Source organism: Cucurbita pepo, chromosome LG05 (assembly GCF_002806865.2).
Source record: "Cucurbita pepo subsp. pepo cultivar mu-cu-16 chromosome LG05, ASM280686v2, whole genome shotgun sequence".
Lineage (NCBI taxonomy): Eukaryota > Viridiplantae > Streptophyta > Magnoliopsida > Cucurbitales > Cucurbitaceae > Cucurbita > Cucurbita pepo.
This window is the reverse complement of record NC_036642.1, coordinates 5,690,003-5,716,658: the sequence shown is the minus strand read 5'-3', so window position 1 is coordinate 5,716,658 and position 26,656 is coordinate 5,690,003. Positions and strand designations below refer to the sequence as shown.

Here is a 26,656-nt window from a genome sequence, read left to right as displayed (position 1 = left end):
CTGATTTATTTTTTTTTTTTTTTTTTTTGTAATTTATTTACTATTATTTTTATTTTAGTCATTATTCGAAATCTCAACCAAATTGCAAAAATAAAAAATCGTTTAAAAGAAACTACATTTTTTTTTTAATTTTTTAATTTTAACTTAAATTTAAAAAAAAATTAGAAAGTAGTATCTACAAATATTAATATTGAATTTTTATAATTTTATATATGTGTATAAACTTGAAAGGGGTTGATTTAAGCTAATATTTAGTTGACGATAAAAATTAAAAAATATATTTTCAAATTATACCGAAATATATGATTTAAAAAATATGGAGTTAAGAACAAAAATAAATCCACTAAATTAATATAAATACTTTAAAACTTTACGGTTAGTTTTAGATAGAAACGGTTAATATTTATTTAAAAAATATTCTACTATTAAAAGGCTTTCAAAAATATTTTTTTTAACTTAAAAAAAAATTGTTTCATAAATAGTCTTAAATTTTCAAATTTTTTATTAATAATAAATACCCTTAAATAAAAATTTCAAAAACACATTTAAATAGGTTAAAAAACTTAAAAATACAACGACGGACAAAACTATTAGTACAACGTCTCAAATATTCTCACGAACTTTCAAAAGAAAAATTAATACTTAACTTTTAAAAAAAATTAAAAAGTTGAAAAAAAATTAAAAAGTTGAGAGATGATCTATAAAGTGTAGATAAACAATTTTCATCAAATATTGAGTGAAATATATATATATATATATTAAGAATATTACTGTTTAAATTTAATATTAAGTGTAAGAATATTTTTTTATTATTGTTTTAAATTTTAAAAAGTATTAATAAAATTTTTAAAGTTAAAAAATATGTCTGAAACAAATTAAATCCAAACTATTTAAAAATTAATTAATTTACCAAATAACGTATTAGTTATTAGATAAATTTCTTTTATTTTCGATATATTTAATAATTTTAATTTTTTTTTAAAAAAACTAGGTTTTAAACAATACTTAAAATCTAATTATCATATATATTTTCTCAAATGAATTATTATCCAATGAGTTTTGTAAGCGCGCGGTTTTTCCCCCATTTTTCTTCGGAGCTTTGGGAGTGGACGTACTATAAAAACTGAAATTTCTAACGCTAAACTTCACTGAAATCTCCTGCACTGCAATTCCCGTCGGAACTTCTTCACTGGAACAAGAACAAAATTTCCAGATCGGTTTCTGATTCAGAAATCTTCGTTGTTCTCTCAGTAAGTTTTGTTCCTTATCTTTGCAAGATTTTAATCTACTTCTTATTCAATCCAGTTGTTCTTTATTTTCAATTTCTCCAGAAGAACATAAAATTTGTATATTATTTATGTGGCGATGTTGGATCATTTCTATTGGCATCTTCAATTTCTTGATTGTTGAGAAGGTTCCGAGATTTTATTAATCCTGGTAAAATCAATCAGTTTGGGCTGATATTGTCGCAGCAATTATGTGTGTCCAAGATCCCTAATCCAACTTAGATACTATTTTGAACTCGATTGTTTATGCTTGGTGGTTGATCGAGTTTAAAGAATTCAAGTAAAACTGAAGACAAGAAAATTACAGAGGGAGGGAGTAACTGAAAAATTCTCGACTATTAATCCGTTACTTACTACACTTTCCATCCGGTTCAAAGGACAGCAGTTATTTTTTAATCTTTTAATTATTATGAATTCTCTTTAATGTTATGACTAATTTAGTAGGTTTGATTTGCCACCATAGCATAGTGGATCGAGCTCTTCGTACTGTCTCAAATATCCAAGTCTTAGACATAGATAGTTGAATTTCTCACCCTTGCAATTGTTGAAAAGGAGTTGGCTCAAGTGGTATTGGTTGAAATATTATAATCTTTTAGTTGACAAATCCTACAAATGGAGGGTTTAGGCTTTTGAATTAGAATATTAGAAGCTATCTTGATTTTGAGTAAAGAAAGATTTCTTCTCTGAGTTCTTGGAGAGATTGATTATAGGCTCTTTCATATGATACCCAAAAGAGTTGAAGGCATTCAAAGAGGGAAATCCATCAACTTCCACCCCTTAGGCCTGAACCTTATTTTTTCTGGTGAATGTAAATACAATTACTGAGAGCTTTCATGAAAGATGTCAAGAACTTGGCAGATATTGACCGATGAACAAAGCATAACTAACTGAAGGAAGGTCAGCATGGCATATTATTTGGAACGTTTCTGGTGGATCTTTATCCTATTTTGTTTCACATAAGTTCATTACTCAATTGTGAGGAAACCTTTCCAAGAAAAAGATTGTTTATAAATTGGTTTAACTCAAGGAAGGTCAGCATGGCATAATTATGTGGAACTTTTCTGGTGGATCTTTATCCTATTTTATTTCACATAAGTTCATTACTCAATTGTGAAGAATCCTTTCCAAGAAAAAGGTTGTATAAAATTGGTATTAATGTTCTCTTTCCCCTTGTTCATAGGGATTGATTACCTGGTCTGAAATGAGCAAGTCTGAAGGAGATGAGAAGATCTTAAGCTACAATGATGTTGTACTCAGAAAATCAGACTTGGACATCCTTAATGGTCCATGTTATCTGAATGATCGAATCATCGAGTTCTATTTTAGCTATCTATGCACATGCCATCCTTCCGAGGACATCCTTCTATCTCCACCTTCAATTGCTTTCTGGATAATGAACTGCCCCGACACCGACGGTCTCAAGGATTTCTTACAACCACTCAATCTACTCAACAGGAATCTGGTAATCTTCCCAGTCAATGACAACAATGATGTTAGTAAAGCTGAAGGTGGAAACCACTGGAGTGTTCTTGTATTTTACAGAGAAGCAAACGTATTTGTTCATCATGATAGCTGCAAAGGGGTGAATAATTCCTCCGCCAAGCGACTCTACAGAGCTGTGGCTAGATTCATGGGTGGTACGAATTCGACATCCGAACCCAGTTATGTGGAATGCAGTGAATCTCCTCAGCAAGTAAATGGACATGATTGTGGTTTGTATGTTACAGCCATATCAAGAAGTATATGCAGGTGGTATGAGCAGGAGAGGAAAGAGGTTGGTTGTGGAGATGGTTTTTTGTGGTTTTCTGCAGTGGCGAAGGAGGTTACCCCATCTTTGGTTGCTGATATGCGTAGTGAAATCTTAGGGCTAATACGAAGTTTCATGGCTCTTAAGGAATACCAACCGGCTTCTAAATAACTCGCCGTTGTTAATTTTCCATATGGTTCATTCATTCCCCCTTTAGGGCTGCAGTTGTGTAGCCAATGCACAATGTTTGCTCCCCTCATTGACTCAATTTTGAAATGCGTCGAAAATTCAGCTAAACCCCATTTTTGGGGTGAATTTGATAGAAGTTTCCTTTCAAACATGTTTTGTAATGATTTTGATTAGGGTGAGAGTGATTTAAACATTTTCAAAATCACTTTCAAACCTGAATTTGACCCTTTCGAACAATGATGCGATGGTAGAAGACCATCATTAGAGGTGCACCCACCTAGGTGTGCAACTCGACACGACAATTTTGTTTGAAACGTGTTTGCGCAAAGTGCATTACTCGATTACTACTTGAACCATAGATTTGATTAGAGCCAATTCCCTTTTATTAATCAAGAAAAATGTTCAATCAAAATCTACAATGATCTAGGAGATCAACGTGAATAATATTTATTCAAATATTAAATATTTGAGTCAAATAACTAGAAAATTAGATAAATATTTTGAAAAAAAATAAATAAAAATGCGAAGATTTATGTTTTTGAATGGATACTTTCCCTTTTTTGTTTACCACATTTTTTTAAAATTATACTTTTTATAGAAAATAATGTGTGGGTGTGAGTGTTTATTTTCTTTGACCAACCAACCACTACAATGAGTAATCGTCCAGGCCCATGGGCCCACTTCTTCTCCTTGGCCCACAACTCCATTTACTTCTTGTCGCTCATCATATTATTTTCCTTTTTTTTTTTCTTTTTCTTTTAAAAAAATAAAATAAAATATTATGAGAAGATAAGTTTGCTTCGGATCCAGCTTCAATGATTGTATTGAATGCTTTGTCTAGACGTTGAAATTATTATTTTACTCACTATATTTTTAAATATCTATTTATTTGGAATTAAATTTTATCCAATTCAATATAAATTTATTTATAAAAATTAAAATACAATTTGTTTTTATCCAATTGTTTTGCTTACCGTTTTTCAAAACCAATTTTGTTTGTCTTAACTTACGTGTTAATCATGTTTATTGTTATATCAACCTCTTGTTATTATTATGTAAATATTTTTTATTTTTACAAAAAATTGGGGTGGAGATACTTAAAATGATAATATGCTACAATTATCTCTATCCATTCTATTTATAAAAAAAAATTGACCTACTATTTAGAATTTAAAAAAAAAAAAATAGGTTTGATTGAAATATTAACAGAAATAACCGTTAACTCTATGGGTAAATTTTTTCAACAGAAATAACCGTTAACTCTATCTAATTATAAAATTTTGTGTTTGTCTGGATTGTTTGAATAAATTCTGTTTTTAATAAATTTAAAATATTTATTATTAATTTTTTAAAGAATTGAATTAAAATTTGGTACATAAAATTATAGTAAATTTATGTATAAAATTTATTTAAATTCAAATAAATCGATAATTTAATTTTTTTCGGAATTAATCAGAATTTTGAGGCCACTAAATCTTAGTTGAAGAATATTTTTCAAACAATTTACCTAAAATATGAACAAATATAAATATTGATATTAGAGAATGATTTGATATTTTCCCTCTTTTGAAAAAAATAAAAAGCCATATTCATAGAACTAAAAACTCTATACATTTTTTTAATATTTGAATTATTTATTTATAGCATATGTTAAATGAAGCCCAAAAGAATGAATTTAAGTTGATTAATTAATATTGAAAGTGTGTCCCACTTAATTATCTCATGATTAGGCCTATGAAACCCTAACATTTTAGGTTTATCTTTTTTGTTTTGAGCATAAAAAGAATGGTTCCACTTCCACATTACACCCTCCAAACACTCTCCTTTCTATCATTTTTCCACACCTACCATCACCAATCATGTCACGATCACACTAATTTCTCCAATTATTTACCTAAATTATTGTTTCAAATCTATGTTCGCCCCGATTCTTATAACATTATGAGAGGATAGTTGATCAAGAATTTTATTTTGGTTCGAAAAAGGAGATAACACAATTAAGATATATGGAGTTGATCTCATTTGATTTGGCTCTTGTAGTTGATAAGTTAATTGAAAGCCCATTTAGTTACGAACGAGAGAAATTAATACACGTGTAAATTCTCAAAATCACTTGGGTACTTCACCTATTGATTGTAATTCCAAACTGACTTTTCATAGTAAGGAAATTTAGAAAGGATAAGGGTCCAAATGTATTTTCCGAGATGGATTGAGCTTAAACTACCTTTATAATGAAACGTAAGAGGAGAAAAAAAATACAAATTTTATTCATTAAATTTTGATGGCAATAAACGAACAATTTATTTATTCATATGAAATTTTGTTGTCATTTCCATGTAGCACCAAACACAATTATTCTATTCTTAAGCAGTCTCTTGATGTAAAAGTTTAGAATCTCTTTCTACACAACTACTAAACTCAATTGAACTATATTGGAGAGATATGAATATAACATAGGGTAATGTGAAAGGAAAGTAAGGCTCACCAACATAGTGTCAACCCGAACCTAGGAGACAAGGATTTTTCATTCATCTGTAATGTAATAAAAGAATCATAATGCTATTTTTACCGAACAAAGGAGATATGAATTCATCATTCAATGGTGTAATGTTCATAAAAATGGTGTCGCACAACGCACAACGAGTGGTAGATTTGGATAAGTTGTATCGTGAAACGAGCTTTAGACTAAGGTTATTTGGAATATTTGAAAGAAACAAACATGAATTCCATGATAAGCATCAAATTTGTATCATATTCAAATCACAATCTCACTAAAGACACGACAAAAACCAAACCAATGACTTTATTTATTTATTTATTTCTTTAATATTGAAAATCAAAGACAACATAGTGTAAAGGGTGGGACCAATTTCATAATTGAAAGCGTCTGTCTGTTTAATAATCCTTACATATAATTATAAAACTAATATCTCACCGCTTTGCTTTTCATTTTTTTTAAAAGACCTCATATCACTATAAACGGAGATACATTCCTTACTTACAAATCCATAATCATCCTCTTAATTAGTCGATGTGGAACTCCTTCCCAACAATCCTCCCATCGAATAAACTATATCATAGAGCCTCCCTTAAAGTCTACGGAGCCCTCAAACAACCTCTCCTTAATTGAAACTCGACTCCTTTCTCTGGATCCATCGAACAAAGTACACCATTTGTTCGACACGTGAGTCACTTTTCTACTACACCTTCGAGATTCACAACTTCTTCGTTAGACATTTGAGAATTCTATTGACATGACTAAGTTAAGGGTTTGACTCTAATATCATTTTAGAAATCACGAATCTCTATAATTGTATGATATTGTCCACTTTGAGCATAAACTCTCATGATATTACTTTTGATTTCCCAGAAAGGCTTCATAGATAGTGCCCTTTTATAAATTCATGATCATGCTCTAAATTAGCTAAGGTAGGACACCCTCCTAAAAATAAAAATAACAATACTGATATTTTTATTACTAGCACAGCAGGGAAACGTAAAAATTTAATATTCTAAAAAAATAATTATTTATATATGTGTATATATATATATTAATAATAATAGTATAAACATATGAATTTAAATCATAATGGTTACCTAATTAAGATTTAATATTCTACTTGCGAAAAAGACAATTCCACGGCAGAACCGTTTGAGACCGTTTGCAGACCAGATGACATCGAGACTGATGAGATCAGGTTAGCTGCCTTGCCTTGCCATGTACATACAGTACAAAGATAAGGAGAGAGTTATTCTTAACTTACGGATCTCTCTCTCCCTCTCTCTATTCCTCTTTCCTCTTTCCTGAGACTGTCCGTGTTGCGAACCACGAACTACAATAATATGATATTGTACACTTTGAACATAATCTCTCGTCGCTTTGCTTTGAACTTTCCTAAAAGTCTCATTCCAATGAATATGTATTCTATAAATCTATGATCATTCTCTAAAGTAGCCAATGTAGGACCCGTTTGACACTCTCGACCGAGTGTTCCCTAGCTTCCACCCATCTATTTATCTCCCTGCGTTACCCCTTTCTCAACAAACCTCTTTCTCTCTCTCTCTCTATAGCAAATACAGAACTCAGTCTTCCAACCTTCATCCATTCGCTGGTTTTATGAATGGATCATTCAAGCGGCCAACAGGTAAGGATTAGAATGGTTTTTGTTCAAGTTCTCAAGATATCCATTAATTTCAACTCTTGATTTGTTTGTTTAATTTTACTTCAGGAAGCTGAAGCCCAACCACTGGAGGACATGGTGGGCATGATTTCATGTCCAAAAGTGCAGCAAGAAAACAGAAAGGCAATGAGGCCACAGCCAGAGCAAGTCCTGAGATGCCCAAGATGTGATTCTACCAACACCAAGTTCTGCTACTACAATAACTACAGTCTCTCCCAGCCAAGGTACTTTTGCAAGTCCTGTAGAAGGTATTGGACTAAAGGGGGAACTCTAAGAAATGTTCCTGTGGGTGGCTCTTGCAGGAAGAACAAAAGACCTTCACCTTCTACTTCATCTTCTTCCTCTCCATCTCCATCTTCAAAGAGATCATATGATCAGGCTGCCAATTCTAGCTATGCTAAGCTTCTAAATCAATCAAATGGAAGTATGGGTCTTTTTGATACCCACAACAACTATCATAATATGTACAGTGGATTTGGTAATGGAAGCTCTGGGGAGGTTGAACATGCGTCTACAGAGACTGCTACAGCAATGAAGCAAGAGTTGCTACCCAGTGGAGATCAAAATATGGTTTCTTGGGGATTTCCATGGCAGTTCAACAATGGGGATGGAAATTACATGGGTGATCTTGATTCTGGAAGAGAAAGCTGGAGTTTCAATGGAAATGGAATTGCTTCGTCTTGGCATGGGCTTCTCAACAGTCCTCTAATGTAAGGTCTAGGAGTGGGTTTGTTTTGTGGTAGTGTGCGAATTCCCTGTAATATTTTCATCATACCAAACCTTTGATCTAGCTATCAGTGTTCTGGTTACAGAAAGCAAATTCAAACTTGGATAAGCTCTCTTTTCACTTGTTTATCTGTTCATTACCTGATAAGTCAAGGAAATTTCTTTTCTAATCCTTTTCCAACTAATACAGTTTCACACGGCTCATGGGTTAGTAACATTGTTTAAAAGAAGAAATGGAACCGATTCCTTGTTAGGAATCACGAACCTACACAATAGTATGATATTGTCCACTTTGAACATAAACCCACAATGAAGATGTGTTCCTTACTTATAAACCCATAATTATCCCTTTAATTAGCCAAAACAATCCTCAACAATCCTACTCTCAAACACAGAGTATACCATAGAGCTTCCCCTATGGCTTATGGAGCCCTCAAATAGTCTTTTTTTAATTGAGTCTTGACTCCTATCTCTGGAGCTCTTGAATAAAGTACACTATTTGTTTGATACTTGAATAACTTTTTCATTACATCTTCGAGGCTCACAACTTTTTTGTTTGACAATTGAGGATTTTATTGAAATGACTAAATTAAGGGCATGACTCTGATACCAGGAATCACGAAATCTCCACAATAGTATGATATTATCCACTTTGAACATAAGCTCCCGTGACTTTGCTTTTGGTTTTCTCAAAAGGTTTCTTACCAATGAAGATGTGTTCCTTACTTATAAACTCATGATCATCCCCTTAACTAGTCGATCCTTAACCACCCTTGCCATAAGCATTTCTTTAAAAAAAATTATGAAAGCTTAGGGAGTGTTTGGTACAATTCTAAAATGTAACACATTTATTTCAAGCTATCCTAAGTTTCTCAAATTATACAGCTTACTCGAACTAGTAACTAAAAACTTCAATTTACAACCATCTCATTGATAAGCTCTCATCAAGGGCATAACAACACCTTCCAACACTACAATCTAAGCAGAATCAACAGAACTCCTCAAGCCTTAAAGGTAGAACCCAACAGAAATTAAGCTAAAAAGAAGAGAAAAATGGCACTAATTCAAACGCCTTGAAACTGTATCCAAATTGAAGATGACATTTCATAGGGTGGGTAATAGTCTGAACACCAAGTAAGTACTGAACGGGTGGCTACAACAGAGCTTAGCAAATTTAAACAAGTGCTGTTTTCAAGATATTCCGCCATGATTGCAGCTAGTTGATCTCTATATTCCCAAATCCAGCCCCCCCAATATTAAAATCCAAAACAGAGGGGGCACAATAATTTTATAATAATTCACATGGGGAAGGGGGTTAATTCGGGTCCCTTCTCTATCCAATGGGGTTACAATTTCAGTAAGAATAAGCACCGAATTTGGGGTAGATTTTTCCCCTAAGGGATAAGATTTAGGCGTGAGAAAATTCAAAATAGTCAACAGATTCAGTTTGAAAATTACGCGTGCATGATATTGTATGTGATTTTCAATGGGGCATTTTGTCAAACACATTGTAAGCAATAACAATGACTTACAGAAATCTTGGGGGGACAGCGACATAGCCATGGGAGAGGGGCTGCTGCTACTGCTGCTACTGCTGCTGTATCTGCTGAAAGACAAAATTACGGAATCTTCCAAGTTCCGAGCGGGCTGAGGATTGAAGCTTTTTTACTAATTCAGATTGAACCGAGAAAGGATCCTCCGAGTCTCTATCGAGCCCAGTATTAGCGCTAATAAGATGGCAGAGTTTTGGATGTTGGTATCCGATAAAACAAATGGAAGGGCCCGCTACCAGATATCGGGTTTCGCACCTCTCTTTTAATTACAATCTTAAATTGTAGTGGGTCCTTATAATATATATATATTAATTATAATAACCAAATTTATAATTTTACGTAATATAGAGATGACAAATACAGACTAGACAATATCTACTGGTAATGTATTTAAACCGTAACAATGAACGACAAGTTGTGTAAATATTGGGGACCACTAAACAACAATGGAAAATAACTCTAAAATAGTCCACTTGCTAAATCCTCAATGAGTAGGGTTTGGCCACCAAACTTGTTATTCAAAAAAATGGTTGAATAATCATCGTTGGAAAATGGGTAATCAATCAGTCAAAAACAGAAACATGTTGGATTTGAGAGTTTATACATTCTTACCATAATCATGTTTTGTCTCAAATCCACCATCAGTTCACCTAATTATATGGATATATCTTTCATTTTTTTCACCCTAAACATACCATATGCTATTATGGTGTAAATCCACCATTATCACACACAAAAATGATCACAAGCTCGGACTTCAATACATTTGTCATCTCTACTACAACAACCTAAGATTAGCCCTTATCATTTTGTCGAGTAGCTTCTATTTTGGCTATGACCCACTAAACTACTCTTTTTTCTTTCTACTATTCAAATCAGCAAAAAGATAAGATCCAGATGTGCTTTTCTTCGCTGTTTCTGCACTCTTCCATCTAATCCTCAATCCATTACACAACTATAACTTCCAGACAGATGTAACAATGGAGATGATCATCCTAGCCTTCTTCTTCTCCTTCACATGGAAGTAGTTCCTTGTCCTTCGTACGGTCTTCCATGGCAATATAACTGTGAGATCTCACGTTAATTGAAGAAGAAACGAAACATTCCTTATAAGGGTATAGAAACATTTCACTAATAGACGCGTTTTAAAATTTTGAGAGAAAGCCTAGAAGACAAAGCCAAAAGACGACAATATCTGCTAGCGGTGGGTTTTGGCTGTTACAAATGGTACTAGGACTAGACACTAGGCGGAGGACGCTAGCCCCCCAAGGGAGTGGATTATGAGATCTCACATCAGTTAGAGAGGGAAACGAAATATTTCTAATGAGGGTGTGAAAACCTCTCCCTAGTAGACACGTTTTCTAATAAGAGTGTGAAAACCTCTCCCTAGTAGACGCGTTATAAAACCGTGAGGCTGACGACGATATGTAACGAGCCAAAGCGGACAATATCGGTTAGCAGTAGGATTGTGCTATTACACTAACATAGCTGGAATAGCCTCCATTGAAACAGACAACATCGTTTCTCAGTAGTTCCTTCTCGGTGTTCCTCCTACCTCGCACCATATACCTTCTTTCTCAACATTTACGGCTTCCGTTTCCACACACAATTCTTCATCTACATTGACTGCATATAAAGCATTAGCAAATGTCAGACGCCTATTTCAGAAAGTGGGATGTTCCTTTTTTCATCCAATTATATGATACTTACAGAACTATGTATCTTTAATTACGTCTAACTTTCTAGGCAATACATTTCTAGTCATGCAATTACGTTCAATATAAGCTCATATGCAAAAGAGAACTATCATACTTGCAAGTCAAACTTTGTTGCAAGAAGTAAATGCTTGCTGCAATTGATTCGAGAGAGAGGCTAAGTGATATGAACCAAGAGACATCAATCATACAATATATTTCAATGAAGATTTGAAGAAAATATTGTTGAAATCATCAAAAGTATTTCAATTCATGTCACAATGAAGAAGAATGAAGTTTCATGTGATAAATTTTGGGTGGATTACAATTTAGAGTTATTGTATTTCATTAATGTAGTTTAAGAGTTTTTATTTACTTTAGGTTACAATTACATAATGGCTAATTATGGCCATTAAGTATGAATGTTACAACTTTTGGAATGCCTTTAATAGTTTCATTTTGAGGCTATATAAAGCCATGTATGTTGTATTTGTAAGGTAGACTTGGAAAATATAGAAAGAAGCATTTGTGCTTTTCTTTAGCCAATGGCTAAGTTTCTTTGCAATTCTATGTAGTTTAGATTGCATGTAGAATCATTCAAGCTCGACATGATCAATCTTGCTTGTGGAGTGATTCGAATCTCAAACAATGTTCTTGCCTAGAGATATTCGATCAACAAGGTAATCCAAATCTTATTCCCCTTGTAGTTGATTCCTTATCTTATCACTAAGCCTATATTATTAGGAGTCACGACTTTCCACAATAGTATGATATTGGCTACTTTGAGCATAAGCTCTCATGGCTTTGCTTTGGGCTTCCCCAAAAGGCCTCATTCTCCAAATTAGCCAATGTGAGACTCCCTCCCAACAATCCTCAACAATCTTTCCCTTGAACAAAGTACACCATAGAGCCTCCCATAAGGTCTATGTAGCCCTCGAACAATCTCCCCTTCATCGAGGCTCGACTCCTTTGGAGCTCTCGAACAAAGTACACTCTTTGTTCAACACTTTAGTCACTCTTAACGACACCTTCGAGGCTTGCAATTCTTTATTCGACATTTGAGGATTTTATTAACATGGCTAAGTTATGGGCATGGCTCTCATACCATGTAGGAAACGCGAACCACCACAATGGTATAATATTGTCTACTTTGAGCATAAGAAACCCTCCCAACAATCCTCGACATGTATAATGAGACATTTGAACTGGTGGAGCAATTTTCAAGAGAACTAACTCTATTATGTCTACAATTCTTGCATAGAAGGACCAAGAAGAGCTGGAAGAACATGTCGCTGGCAAGCAACATTGTCTTAATCATTCAATTATTTGTTTCTGACATTCCCATTAGTACATTAAGGAAAAGCTAAAGATCAATAAGATGAATTTTCGTGGAGGAAAGTATGGATCGAAAACTCACAACCCAGCTAGATACTTATTCAAATGATAAGAATATAAACAAAAGATTACATATACTCCACCTAATCAGCTTAAACTTGAGTTAAACAATAATTCAGCTTTCAAACTCCTATCATTCAACAGTGTTTAGTAGTGTAATTGTAGTAATTCCTGAAAGAGACGTGTATTTGAGCAATTTCGAGTTGAAATTAATAGGAAGAACATGATTGTGATTATACCCCTAGCTAGTCCATGTTCGTTGTACGTGAAGAACAACTAGAAATTATCCAAATAACAAATAAACAGCGTACATTATACCTTCGTTGCAGGATTTTCGCGGCACTGTTCTGGACTCCATCTCGTAACTGTGCGCTCTTCAATGGAGTAACTGTCCAAACACGAAGGAGAAACAGAACGGTTTCCGTTGCTATTGACAGTAAGAACTAGCAGAGTTTTTGCAACGCTTCCACAAAGCCGAATTGTGCAAAGAAAATCAGACCAAACTCTCAATCTCCCATTTTCATTACTTCCTTCTCCTTCGGACAACACAAGCACAGCAAATTCAGAGTGGACGAGAGCCGGATGGTGACGGTAAGCAACAAAATCAACTCCGTATTGAGATCCAGGTCTCACAACCCAATTCTTCATCCGAAGATTTTGATAAGCCTTGTAAAACTCAGGGAATGTAGCCTTTTGCGACTTCATATAATGCCAGAGTTCATCGAAATTCTTTTCACAATCCTGTCCATCGACAATTTTAAGGCAATTCAAATGATAAGACAAGTAAAAAGCCTCCTCCATGCCGAATTGAAACCATTGCTTATCCTTCTCGGCGGAAACAATTGGTCGACCGAAACAAGCGCGATTAAGAAGTTCGGCTTGTTCTTCATCCGCTTGATAAAGTACACTACAACTAGATAGTAATCCTTGAGCGTCAGATTGTGTTAGAGAAGACTGGAGCTGAAGTACAATCTTCGACATGGGATCTGCTAGAGCTTTGGCTTCTGAACCCTTCCCTTTCCATCTCGGCCCCATTTACGCCGCCCTGAGAGAGTTGAAACGGCGAAATCGAGGGTTTAAGATTGAATCTATGCCTTCGAATGTCAAATAACAAGAACTGATTTCGTTCGATTTTATCCGTTTAGAAGAGATAAGAGAGATCGATGAAGATTGAAAGAACACCTAAGACCTAGAGAAGGAAGAAGATTAGCGGAGCAAGAAATGAACAATGGAGTAACCATTTTTGTTCTTCTTAATTGAAATAATATCTATTTATATAAACTTTTAAGTTTATCATAATTTTTTTAAAGAATGTTTTGTTCCCTCTCCAACCAACGTGGGATAGTGCTTAGGGGCCAACATCCAGAATGTTTTGTTCCCTCTCCAACCAACGTGGGATAGTGCTTAGGGGCCAACATCCTCGCTGGCATACTACCTGATGTCGGGCTCTGATACCATTTGCAACCACTCAAGTTCACCACCACTAGCAAATATTGTCCTATTAGGGCGAGATGATTGCGGCCATAATTGGAAGCAACAGAGAACACATGGGCAGAGCAAGATCAATGGACAATAACTAGATTGGACGGTGTGCCAACTAGGACGTTGGACATTTTTTATAAAGGTATGGAAACTTCTCCCTAATAGACGCGTTTTAAAACTTTGAGAGTAAGCCCGAGAGGGAAAGTCCAAAAAAAACAACATTTGGTAGCGGTGGGCTTGGGCTCGACTTAAACGAACAAAGAACTATCACCATATGAGTTATTCATAGCATTCTGAATCCTCAAATTTGGAAGAAAGCTCTCTACAAAATGAAGAAAACTCCTACAAAATCCCATTTCTATTTCTGCGGTTTCTTCCAAAGCACCCCTATCTTTTTTAGTACATTCACATTTTTCTTTTTCACTAGATCGTCATCCGAATCCTCCGAGTACAGCGCCCCGATCTTACCAGTAATGGCGTTGTAGCTGCTGTCCATCGATCCCGCTCTGCCCACGAGCTCTCCGTTGCTTCCAATCATCGCTGCAGCCGCCTCCGCCGCCTTCCTCCATTGCTCCGACTGCACCTTCACCCTTCTCAGCTCCATCTCCATTTCTGCATTGGCTGCTTGTGCTGCCTCGAGTTCAGCCACCCCTACAGATTTCCTGCTGCCCGTGCTTCGATCGGCATCTTCCGCTGTAATCCCGAGCTTCTCTATGGTCGTGAACGTAACGAGTTCGGTCGTTGTTTCGTCCTTCACTTTGGTCTCGATCGTGTCCCTTTTACTGATTTCAGATATCAGCATTTCATTCTCTTCTGATATACTCTGAAACTCTGTCTCTTTGTCTAACAGATTGGTCTTTAAATCTGCAATGCAGTTCTTCAAGTCATCCAGCTCTTTCTCTAGTCCGTATACTCGGTGGCTCGATAGGCTCTTCTCGAGCTTACAACTCAACTCCAAATTCTCTTCCGTGATGCTCCTTAACTCGGTTTCCCTGTCGCGTAACTTCGCCTTGAACTCGTCTATTTCAACTCTCGATTTCTCTAATTCCTTCTTGAGTTCAACCTCCCTTAGATTTGTATCAGGCTTCACCACGGCGGGTTTTGGTTCAAGGGTACGAAGATCTCGTCTACCCCGGTATTCTGCCTCGGCAGCTTGTAGCTCAACCTCCGACTGCAACGAGCAAAAATTTGCAAGGGCAGGTTCTAGCTTACGAACAAGCGTCTCCAGTAAGCTTACGTGTTCCCGGGACTCGTCCAGCTCTAAAGTAACCGAGTTCCAATCTTCGAAGGCTTTTGTCGAATCAGAACCGAGCAACTCAGCCATTTCTTTTGCAATATCCAATTGAGCTGTAGCTTCATGTATGAGTGCTTGAACTTGAGTTTCTGATACTTCACAATCTTGCAGTTGGCTTTTCATGGTTGCCATAATCGAGATGGTTTCCGACAGTACTTGTTTCAATTTACCGTGCTTCTCGTTCACTGATTCGACATGTTTTGTCTGAAAAGCTTTGGATTTATCGACTACGAGAAGTTTGAGTTTAAGCTGCTGCGTAACGTTCGCCATTGCTAAGGCAACGGAGTCCACGGATTCCGACTTCTCAGTGACCTCAGGTGCAGAGTGCAGCGATTGATCGTCTTCTCGTGCCACGTTCTGAAGCTCGTTAGTATGACCTTGTTCGGAAGATGATGGCTGATGCTCCTTGACAATTGATGTTGTGCTGGACACCTCCGTATCTACTCGGGCTCGGTCTTTCCGTGACTTAGACGAATGTAGCTGCTCCTTGGCCTTTTTAAGATCCTTCTGAAGGATGGAAATCTGAGACTCCAACTCGGATATTCTGTTTTGGCACTTCTTCTGAACAAGAAAGAGAACAAAGATTTGAGACTCGAACTCGGATTATGTAACAGCCCAAACCCACCGTTAGCAGATATTGTCCTCTTTGAGTTTTTCCTTTCGGGCTTCCCCTCAAGGTTTTTAAAACCCGTTTACTAGGGAGAGGTTTCCACACCCTTGTAAGGAATGCTTCGTTCCCGTCTCCAACCAATGTGGGATCTCACAATCCACCCTACCTAGGGGCCCAACGCCCTCGTTGGAACACCGTTCGGTGACTGGCTCTGATACTATTTGTAATAGCCCAAGCCCACCACTAGCATTTGTAATAACCCACTTGCATTAAATAGTGTACCTCTGATAGTGGAGTCCTGGGCGACCTGCCAACGACCTTCGGGCTCCTTTCTTTCAATATCTTTCCCGTTTGATTGGACGAAGACGACGAGTCGCACTTCAATGCTGCTGGTTTAACCTGACGAGCAGCTTTTAAAGAGACCTTCTTGGGTGCCTCCAATGAACTTCTGGAATCAAAATACATCAATCATTAGCACTAGTTTTGCTTATCACATGAGACTTTTAAAGACCATGGCAATTAGCAATTAGCTGATAAGTTTGTTAAGAAATGGTGTTCATAGACTCATAAATAAGGTGGGTTAGTATCCTCGTTGGCATACCGCCCCGTGCATAGCTCTGATACCATTTGTAACAGCACAAGCCCACCGTTAGCAAATATTATCCTCTTTGGGCTTTTCCTTCTGAGCTTCCTCTCAAGATTTTAAAACGTGTATATTAGGGAGGTTTCCACCCCTTAAAAGAATGTTTTGTTCCCCTCTCTAACCAATGTGGGATCTCACAATCCACCCCTTGGGTGCTCAGCGTCCTCGCGGGCACTCCGCTCAATGCCTAGCTCTGATACCATTTGTAACAGCTCAAACCCACCGCTAGCAGATATTGTCCTCTTTGGGTTTTCCCTCCTGAGCTTCCCCTCAAGATTTTAAAACGCATCTCTTAAGGAGAGGTTTCCACAACCTTATAAGGAATGCTCCGTTCCCCTTTCCAACCGATGTGAGATCTCACAATCCACTCACTCGAGGGCCCAATATCCTCGTTGGCACACCGCCTGGTGCCTAGCGCTAATACCATTTGTAACAGTCCAAATATTGTCCTCTTTGGACTTTCCCTTCTGGGCTTCCACTCAAGGTTTTAAAACACGTCTTTTAGAGAGGTTTTCACACCCTTATAAGGAATACTTCGTTCCCCTCTCCAACCGATGTGGAATCTCACAATCCACCCCCTTGGAGGCCCAGCATCCTCGTTGGAACACCGTCTGGTGTCTGGCTCTGATACCATTTATAACAGTCTAAGTCCACCGCTAGTAGACATTGTCCTCTTTGGGCTTCCCTCAGGGTTTTAAGACACGTAGGGAGAGGTTTCCACACCCTTATAAGAAATGTTTCGTTCCCCTCTCCAACCAACGTGGAATCTCACATAGATCCATTTGACAGATTGGTGGAAGTCATAGGCACTCGTTCAAAAAGAAGCAAAGATGCTGGATCATCATCAGGACAAGCCATGTCCAGCAGAGCAAAAGCATATCTCCATCGCTCATCGAACGTAGATTACACATAAAAACATCGAGAAATGATATCGACTTCACTTGTTGTTCGACGAGCACAATGAGACTAATAATGAAGAACAACTGAACCACAAACAGCATCCCTTTGTCCCATTCATGAATCAAATACACATTCAACTTCAAACAGCAACACCCATTTCCAGAAAATGACCAAACAACATATAAAAAAAGCACTAAAAATCACCTGGATTTAGAAGTCTGCATCACTTCCCTTCTGAAAAAACACCAAAAAAACGGATTTGAACAACAGTTCCCTCACCCACAAGCCAAGCAACTCTGCAACAGATCAAGTTCATAGAGGAAACAAGAGGGTCAAAGCTCGTTCATGGAGAAACAAACTTAGATATCACAACCAAAAGAAACCACACCTCAGCCCCTCTATAATGGTTTCAAGGGCCTACAAGAGTGTAAAGTTCCACAAATAACCCTTCCCCCAGATGAGAAAAAAGGGGTAAATCCAAGCCTAAGAGGTGCCTTTTAGTAACTTCCCAGAGGCAAAGGGCAAGAATAATTAAATGCTAAGAGGGTTTGAAATTTGAAAACCCCACATGAAAAGAAGAGTTTTTGAAACGGATGAGAAAGAAAACAAACAAAAAAAACTGCCCTAAACTTCTTGTTTTGTCCATTATTCACCAAATGAAGAACAATCTGTAAGCCCTAGAATTTAAAAACCCTAAAAAGTAGGTTCAGAATCAAGAGGAATGTGGCATTAAACAGTTCATACCGAGCTGCAGAAACATGAAAAGGGTATAAATTAGGTTTAAAGAACAGAAGAAAAGGGCAAACCTGGTGGAAATGTGAGCTCAAGCAGCCATTTTTGTAGATGAAGAAGGTGATGAACGACGAAATGGAAGCGATTTTGGATGTAATTAAAGCGTTGAAAGGAACAAAAGCCTGCAAGTTTCAAGCTCTCGAAGTCCGAGGCAGAGCAGAGATACGGTTTAATAGTATTTATATGAAGTGAGCCATTTAAAAGGTTTGAGGAAACATTGGCCAAGGCATACTAATCAAACTGGACCACCCGTAGCTCTTTGGTTCGCACCCGTAGCTCTTTGTTGGTTCGCACTGTACCATTAGCTTCACAGTTTTAAAATGTGTGACAAGTTAATCTGTTTCAATATTGGGGTCCTCACATTCAGTACTGGCACACAGATGTCTGACTCTAAAACTATTGGTTAGCTCAAGCCCACTACTAGTAAATATTATCATCTTTTTTGGTTCGTTAGATATCACTGTCACCCTCGATTATAAAACATGTCTGTTATGGAGAAGTTTTCACACTCTTACCAAACATGTATTGTCCCTCTTCCAACAGATATTTTATAACTAAATTTGTAGTTAAAAAAATATTTTTTTTTAGCTTAACGTTATTTTTTTTGCTAAAATGAGGTTTAAGTATTTAAATTAGTAAAATGAAGTAAATTAGAAATAATTATGTAATTGATTAAAGATAATATTGGTTTATTCAAAATGTGGGCGAACATATTTAAATTGCATAATATTGGTTTAATGTATTATTTAAAAATAAAATAAAAAATAATTAAGAATAATTTAGAAAAGGAAAACGTTAATAAATTGTTTATTTGGGTACTACGTAGGCAGCTACGTGTCTGTCCCAAAACAGTACAAATTGGGAGCACGGGACAGCTGTAAAATCATCCGATTTTAAATTATTTATTGGACAAATTATTTTTTGAAAAATGCACTGTAAAGTCAATGGTTGTTGTTCAATCCCTTTCGTCACAACCTAAAAATAAATAAATAAATAAAAATATTTATTTATTTTGTTATCCAAGCATGGCCACCAAATTTACAGATATTTAAAAATTAATTGGGTTCGCACGTGTGAGGTTTTTATTCAAGACGGAAAACTGCTCCCCAACTAGACTACATTCAATATTAAAATATATTCTGGTTTTTTATTTTTATTTTTATTTTTATTTTTATTTTAAATTTATGGATATTTTATTGGGTTTTATAAATAAATAGCTTAGTAATTGAGGTGCCATTTTATTTTCCTTTTGCTAATAAAACCTATATTTATTTATTTTTTTCTGAACCTAAATTATATAAAAATTATTTTAAATTATTTAATTTTAAAATATTTATGAAAAAGTTAAGGATAAGTCTACCTTGTGGGGATCGAAATTATTATGCTTTCCCACGAAATTTTCTATTTTACTTTTTGTAGGACACCTGGTCGAGATTTTTCATGTGGATTTTTTTCTCAATTTTTATATAATTTTTTAAAAAAATCATTTCCAATGATTTTTATAATCAATACTTTCGGTTTTCAATATATAGATATATTTATATTTACACATAAAACGAGATGGGTCGGGGGCAAGGATAAAGATTAGAATTTATGTTCCCGGGTCATTTAACTCATATGGAGAAACCTCTTCTGGTTTCCTCCTTCATTTTTTCCGAATGGATCTTCAGGGATCTCGATGTTCCTTCAATAGGTTATATTAATAAAGTTGAATTATAATTCAAAATTTATTGATATGTATTTTATTTTCATAAAAATTTGCGAAGAAAAAAAAATAATAATAACTAAAGTGAAACCACCTGGTTTGTGAGTAGTAGTCCCCACAAACCACCATGAAATTTGGTTTGGGGCCACTAAGATTATGTTCATTTTGGCTGTCAATATCTATGATCATTTTACAATGTGTAAATTTTGAACTCTTATATACCGAGTCGTTTATAACGTTAAATTTTGAACTCATTTTACAATACGTTATATCTATTGATATAATTCACGAGTCGTTTATAACTACAGTCACGTCAAAAGTCCATTTTACCCTTATAATACTGAAATCTTCATGCAATATTTTTCAAATCATAGGAATATCAACCACCATAACAAATTATTAGAAATTATATTAATGGTTGACGCTATAACGCCCACGTGGCTTCGTTTAAAAAAATTAGAATTATTTGAGGTAATTGAAGGATATGAAATAATTAGTTATTCAAAGAAAGTGATTTATCTCACTATTTAATTAATTAATACAAAGTTATCTTAGATATTTATGTTAATTTAATTAATAATTTAAATAAGCTTTTAACCTATGGTAAACAAAATTAAATTGTCAATAATATTTTTAAATTAACAGGAAAAGTAAAAGAATTCCATTCATAACTCAAGTAGTTAATTGAATTGTTTTATTCATGTTAGGTATATATATATATATATATATATATATATATATATATATATATAATCATTATTAAAGTAAATGTTTATTTCTTTTAATTTAAAAAAGAAATTCGATGTGAAGTGTGAATGGTGACCCACTACCTAACATTTTCGTCAATTAACCTATAATTTAATATTTTGATTTTTATTATACACCATGTGGTTAATCAACAAAAAAAAATAATAATAATAATAATAATAATAATAATTAATTAATTTTTATTTATTAGCTCTATATTGGAGTCGCAATAAATTATACCCATAAATATAAAAATTACATGTAAATCAAATAATTATAGCTATTTAATCCTTAAAATATTAATTTTATATTAAATCATAGCATATGATATCGATCGCATAATAATTTAAATTAAATCATTTATAATATTACAAGCGACTCACATTGAACATCAATATAAGACACGTAATTTTATCCATATACTCTAGATTATTTATTGAACATGTTCTTCTTGTATGTCAATTACGTTTAAAGTTTCACTAACGATCAATTTTTTTATGTTAAGTTGTAAGAAATACCACAAATGCGCCCCGGAAGCGACCACATAATGGAGATCAAAGACAAAAATAGATTATTTACAAATGGAGATATGGAGGAGGCAAAAGAAAGATTTTTGAGCCGATAAGCTGCAAGCAACAACAGTGAAAAAGTCGTTGCGCGCTAGCCTGTAGTTTATGGATCCCGTAGGAGTGCCCTTTAAAAAAACAAATATCGTTTCTAAAGTTAGCTTTTTGAAAGTCTAGTTTTTGTTTTCCGCAATTGATACGCTACTAATAAATAAAAATGAGCTTACCTTTTTCAGCTCCCGCTCCTTTATCATATTCTTGTGTAATTTCTGTCGTCTCTCGTTTATTGTGGTTCCTCTGCCTTACTAGCCAGGATATTTGTCTAGATTTATATATATATATATATATATATATATATAATTTAGGATAAAAAGAAAATGGTTATATTATTGAAAATATGTGTAGTGACGTGTCGTAATGAAACGGTCCTTTCAATTAAAGAGCATCTTTATGAAAGATGATTTATTGTGTTCTATGGTCGTTGAAACCATAATTGAACTCAATTTTGTAACTGTCTTATTTATTTATTTATTTATTTTGAAAAAAAATATTATTCATTAATAAAATTCTGTCATAATTAAGCCAACAGGTACACGTGGAGTTTCATACGTGGCAGTCAAGCATTTCAACCTCTTGCATTATTGCCAAACAAATCACATCAACTTAAAATTACTAATTTGGGTTCCACCTCTTAATTTTTTTTTTTTTTTTTCTAATAAAATATAAAAAGTTATTTCATAAAATTTAAAATCAGAATTGTAAGATATTTTTAAAGTTCAGTTTATATCCAACATTTTAGCTAAATACTTTTTAAATTGCATTTATTTCATTAATTACTAATGAAAAGCACTTATAGTTTTTAATTAATTAATGGAACAATTAACTACCGACCAAGAGTGTTAACAAGGGGTAAAATTGTAATTCAAGATTAAATATAATTTTTTTTTGCATATTATTATTGTCAATGGATTAAATATACTATTAATTAATCTTAAAAAAAAAATACTGACATTGATATTATAATAGACAAAAACATTAATCATTTATGCAATAGTTAATACAATATTAATTGGATGTTTTATTATTAATATCTCTATCTTACCCTAATATAGTATCAGAGTCATGCAGTGAACTTAGTCATGTGAGCGTCGAAGACGTAATCAAAAGTTATTCAAATGTCGAACAAAGGATGTACTTTGTTCAAAGACTCTAGAGAAAGAGTCGAGCCTCGATTAATGAGAGACTGTTCGAGGGTTTCATAGGCCTCAAGGAAGGCTCTATAGTGTATTTTGTTCGAGGAAAAGATTGTTGGGAGGGAACCCCAGATTGATTAATTTAGGGAATGATCATCAATAAGTAAAGAATACATCTCGATTGGTACGAGATAGTTTAGAAAAGCTCAAAAGCATCGAGAGTCAAGCTTGGATTAAATAAATATTTATAATATAAAAACTAGAAAAAGTTGGAAAATGGACGAAACAGCGTTCTTTAGTCGCATTTTCTCTCTCTGCCGCGCCCCCCGGAGCCCAGCTTTTTCGGGCGAAACTAGCGCTGGCCGACATGTCGGCTCGGTCCATGCACGACAACACATTACAGTACAGTCACACTCTCATTGACCTCATAACTGCATTATGGCGCCTTCTTTATTAGCCCCCACACATCCTTCGCCCATCTTCCTTCCACCTGCTCCTCCTCCTTCCTTCTTCACTGATTCAGCTTTCTCCATTTCCACAACCTGCACCACAACCACCGTCCCAACAGCCACAAACCCCGCCGTAACTACCAACTCCGGCAGTGAGATTTGAAGTATGAGAACCAGCAACCATTTGATTGGATTACTTAACTTCCTCACTTTCGTCCTCTCAATCCCGATCCTCGCCGGCGGGATATGGCTAAGTACTCAAGCCAACAGTACAGAGTGTCTCCGATTCCTCCAGTGGCCGTTGATCATAATCGGAGTTGCTATCATGGTCGTTTCTCTGGCTGGATTCGCCGGCGCGTGTTACCGGAACACTTTTTTGATGTGGTTATACCTATTCGTGATGTTCTTTGTTATCGTTGCTCTGATTGTGTTTATTGTCTTCGCTTATGCCGTCACTGATAAAGGATCCGGCCGGACGGTTCCGAGTAGGGCGTATTTGGATTACTATCTTCAAGATTATTCCGGTTGGTTGAAGGATCGAGTTGCGGAAGAGAGCTATTGGGGGAAAATTAGTTCGTGTATTAGGGATTCTAGGGTTTGTCGGAAGATGGGAAGAACTGTTGGAGGTGTTCCTGAGACTGTTGAAATGTTTAATCTCAGGAAGCTCAGCCCTATTGAGGTATTGTTTTGAAGATTTTGTTTGTTTGATGTTCTTCATTTGATTTCCCCTGTTTTTTGATTTGTTTGTACCTTTTTGGATCTGAAAAAAGTTGAAACAGAGGAATAGAATAGGATTGGAAAGGCACTTTTAGATAGCTTTGATTGATTTAAGGTTTCTAATATTAAATGCTAAAGCTCAACTCAGTGGGGTTGGCCTAATTGAAAGAGTTTATTGTTCTTGTACATCTGTCTCTGTGGTGGAGGCTTTGAACTTCCATTATCTATAGATCTCCCAGTAGTTCCCCAAGATTAGGACACGACTGAATCATTTAGAACACGTAACCGGTGACAGAGGTTCATCCTTCTCGGTCCTCTTAATACTCTAACCCCCACACCGGATATGGACCGAACTGTCTCATGATGTTTTGAACCCAGCTCACAAACCGCTTTAATGGGCAAACAGTCAAATCCTTAGAACAATAGCCCCAAGTGGCGAAGAGTCGACGTCGAGGAGCCAAACGTTCCCGTCGATGTGTGCTCTTGGGGAAGATCAGCCTACATGTTTCCTATAGACTACTTCCTGCTGTTGCAACCCATATGGCTGGCGGTTGCCCGCCGTGCTTGTTTCGAGAAAAAGATGAAACAAAATTAGAAAACCCATTTAGGATTTGGGGTGAAAAGCTTTTTCCCTGAACTTTTTGTATATTCTAGCATTGGTGGTGAGGCTTTTCTCTTCCTTTGAAAGGTCACCTTGTTGCTTTCCTGTATTCTTCTGTGATATCTGTGTTTGCTGAACTTGAAAGTTGTTTGTATTTTGAAGTTGCTTTAACCTTGGAACATCCTCTTCTTTTAGTGGGGCATATTCTTTTGCTTTGTATATTGGATTAGAGTAGAAGACAAAGCCATCCGGTGAAGTGTAATAGCTCGAGCCTAAGCCCACCGTTAGTAGATATTGTTTGCTTTAGCCCGTCAACCTCACGGTTTTAAAACGCGTCTACTAGGAAGAGGTTTTTGTACCCTTATAAGAAATGTTTCGTTCTCCTCTCCAATTGACGTGGGATCTCACAATCCACCCCACTTAGGGGCCAGCGTCCTCGTTGGCACACCGCTTTAGTTTGTTACGTACCGCTGCCAGCCTCGCAGTTTTAAAACATGTCTACTAGGGAGAGGTTTCCACACCCTTATAAAGAATTATTTGTTCCTCTCTCCAACTAACGTGGGATCTAACATGAAGTAACTCTGAAACTGTATCAGTTAGATGACTGCTCAGTGTCTGACTCTGATACCATTTGTAAACGCCTAAGCCCACCGCTAATAGATATTATCGGTTTTAGCCCATTACGTTCCACCGTTAGCCCCACGGTTTGAAACATGTCTACTAGGGAGAGGTTTCCACACTTTTATAAGCAATGCTTTGTTCCCTTCTCTAACCAATGTGGAATACGACATAAAGTAACTCCGAAACTTTATCTGTAAGAGGTGGAGGGAATATTATAATATTCAATAATTTAGCATCTTCCTCGTGAATTGATTCTGCTGTTTATAGAAACCTTGACTTTTAATATTAACTTTTGCACCTAATGCTTGTTTTTTGCAACTAGCAAGAGTAATAAATCTGTTCTTTCTAGAGTCTAAACCTTTTAAATTTTGTTTGTTCAGTCTGGTTGCTGTAAGCCTCCTACAGATTGTGACTTTGTCTATCAAAACGAGACTGTCTGGACTGGTTTTGAAGGGATGGTGCTTGTCAATCCCGACTGCACGAAATGGAACTCCGATCAAACGCTGCTCTGTTACGACTGCAACTCGTGTAAAGCAGGCGTGCTGGCCAGCGTCAAGAGGAGCTGGAGGAAGGTCTCTGTGATCAACATTGTTGTCTTGATCATTCTGGTGATTGCTTATGTCATTGGCATTGCAGCATTCAGGAACAATCGACGCATCGATAATGAAGAACCCTCCGGGGAAGCCCGGATGGAAAAGGCACGACCGAGCTGGATTCATTCTTAGCTGAATCATTGTATGGGATATATGATTGTCTAAAGTATACATTTTGAGGCTTTGGTTTTCTTTTTTAGCCTCTAGTGATGTTTGTTAGTGTGATGTTTTTAGGTCCATAGGTATATTTTGTTTATGGCATCTTTTAAGTGATTGAAATGTACGGTTGTTATTATATCATCTTCGTTTTTATCTTGAACCTATAGTCTCCACTTTTATTAAAGCGGGTGGTGCTATAAATTCCTAAAAGGTCACTCAATATAGAATTGTTATAAGTAAAAAATACGTAAACATAAAGTTCTTATAATTGAGCTACCATTAAGGAAGGTGCATCTTGTTGGTATAGGTAGTGATTTTCAATTATTTTTAGCCTTTCTTCATCCTATCTCGCGTTTTTTGTCTCTCTTTTTTTTTCTTCGTATGATCCACGAGCACAAATAATGATTTTGATATACATTTTAATAACGCTGCATGAACCATGGTTATCGCTCTTAGAAAGATTCGTGAAAGGTTAAGAGTTTTCATTTCAAAGCTATATAAAATCATGTGTGTTGTATTTGTATCAGAAACTTGAAAAATGCAGTCAAATGAGCAAGTTTCTTTGTAGTTATGTGTAGTTTAAGTTGCATGTAGAATCATTCAAATTTGACATGATCGAACTCACGTGTGTAGTGATTCGAACCTTATTGGTTGGTTTTATTTCATATCTAAATATGGGAATGAAGTGGATAATAGAGGAGATTGAGTTGGCACACTTCCAAAAAGAAGAAGACCATTGGTTGTTTCTTCTATACCCAATCCTCAAGGTTTAGCTTAAAGCCTAAAAGTTGTTCGATAATGACACATATTTTA

At 35.7% G+C, this 26,656-nt stretch overlaps 5 protein-coding genes and 1 long non-coding RNA gene across 9 annotated transcripts; 3 read left to right on the top strand and 3 right to left on the bottom strand.

The window, feature by feature from the left end:
* The first annotated feature begins 1,057 nt into the window (after window positions 1-1,057).
* LOC111794485 (NEDD8-specific protease 1) lies at window positions 1,058-3,424 on the top strand. Its single transcript, XM_023676520.1, has 2 exons — window positions 1,058-1,250; window positions 2,467-3,424. Exon 2 carries the CDS (start codon window positions 2,488-2,490, stop codon window positions 3,202-3,204), a length of 717 nt encoding a protein of 238 aa, XP_023532288.1. The 5' UTR covers window positions 1,058-1,250; window positions 2,467-2,487; the 3' UTR covers window positions 3,205-3,424.
* Window positions 3,425-6,007: 2,583 nt separating this feature from the next.
* On the bottom strand, window positions 6,008-9,906 carry LOC111794536. Its single transcript, XR_002815109.1, has 2 exons — window positions 9,662-9,906; window positions 6,008-6,428 (listed from the first exon to the last, which is right to left on the bottom strand). It is a non-coding gene; the product is annotated as an uncharacterized LOC111794536 (long non-coding RNA).
* LOC111794488 (dof zinc finger protein DOF3.2-like) lies at window positions 6,849-8,299 on the top strand. 3 transcript variants are annotated; one of them, XM_023676527.1, is made up of 3 exons: window positions 6,849-7,363; window positions 7,449-7,627; window positions 7,706-8,299. In XM_023676527.1, the coding sequence occupies exons 1-3, from the start codon at window positions 7,340-7,342 to the stop codon at window positions 8,115-8,117; spliced, it is 615 nt and encodes a 204-aa protein (XP_023532295.1). In that variant the 5' UTR covers window positions 6,849-7,339; the 3' UTR covers window positions 8,118-8,299. The 3 variants fall into 3 exon arrangements, with proteins under 3 accessions (XP_023532295.1, XP_023532292.1, XP_023532294.1); XM_023676524.1 differs by having other exon boundaries at window positions 6,851-7,363; window positions 7,449-8,299; XM_023676526.1 differs by having other exon boundaries at window positions 6,853-7,367; window positions 7,452-8,299.
* Window positions 9,907-11,110: 1,204 nt separating the features above from the next.
* On the bottom strand, window positions 11,111-14,004 carry LOC111794483 (tRNA-splicing endonuclease subunit Sen2-1-like). The gene is made up of 2 exons (XM_023676518.1): window positions 13,090-14,004; window positions 11,111-11,308 (listed from the first exon to the last, which is right to left on the bottom strand). Exons 1-2 carry the CDS (start codon window positions 13,804-13,806, stop codon window positions 11,300-11,302), a joined length of 726 nt encoding a protein of 241 aa, XP_023532286.1. The 5' UTR covers window positions 13,807-14,004; the 3' UTR covers window positions 11,111-11,299.
* A 497-nt stretch (window positions 14,005-14,501) lies between these two features.
* Window positions 14,502-18,683, bottom strand: LOC111794427 (interactor of constitutive active ROPs 3-like). Of its 2 annotated transcripts, none has more exons than XM_023676439.1 (4): window positions 18,507-18,683; window positions 17,905-17,996; window positions 16,440-16,605; window positions 14,502-16,108 (listed from the first exon to the last, which is right to left on the bottom strand). In XM_023676439.1, exons 2-4 carry the CDS (start codon window positions 17,922-17,924, stop codon window positions 14,612-14,614), a joined length of 1,683 nt encoding a protein of 560 aa, XP_023532207.1. In that variant the 5' UTR covers window positions 17,925-17,996; window positions 18,507-18,683; the 3' UTR covers window positions 14,502-14,611. The 2 variants fall into 2 exon arrangements, with proteins under 2 accessions (XP_023532207.1, XP_023532208.1); XM_023676440.1 differs by lacking the exon at window positions 18,507-18,683 and adding an exon at window positions 18,089-18,473.
* A 4,451-nt stretch (window positions 18,684-23,134) lies between these two features.
* LOC111794473 (tetraspanin-3-like) lies at window positions 23,135-26,003 on the top strand. The gene is made up of 2 exons (XM_023676507.1): window positions 23,135-23,831; window positions 25,472-26,003. The coding sequence occupies exons 1-2, from the start codon at window positions 23,319-23,321 to the stop codon at window positions 25,814-25,816; spliced, it is 858 nt and encodes a 285-aa protein (XP_023532275.1). The 5' UTR covers window positions 23,135-23,318; the 3' UTR covers window positions 25,817-26,003.
* The last annotated feature ends 653 nt before the right edge of the window (window positions 26,004-26,656 follow it).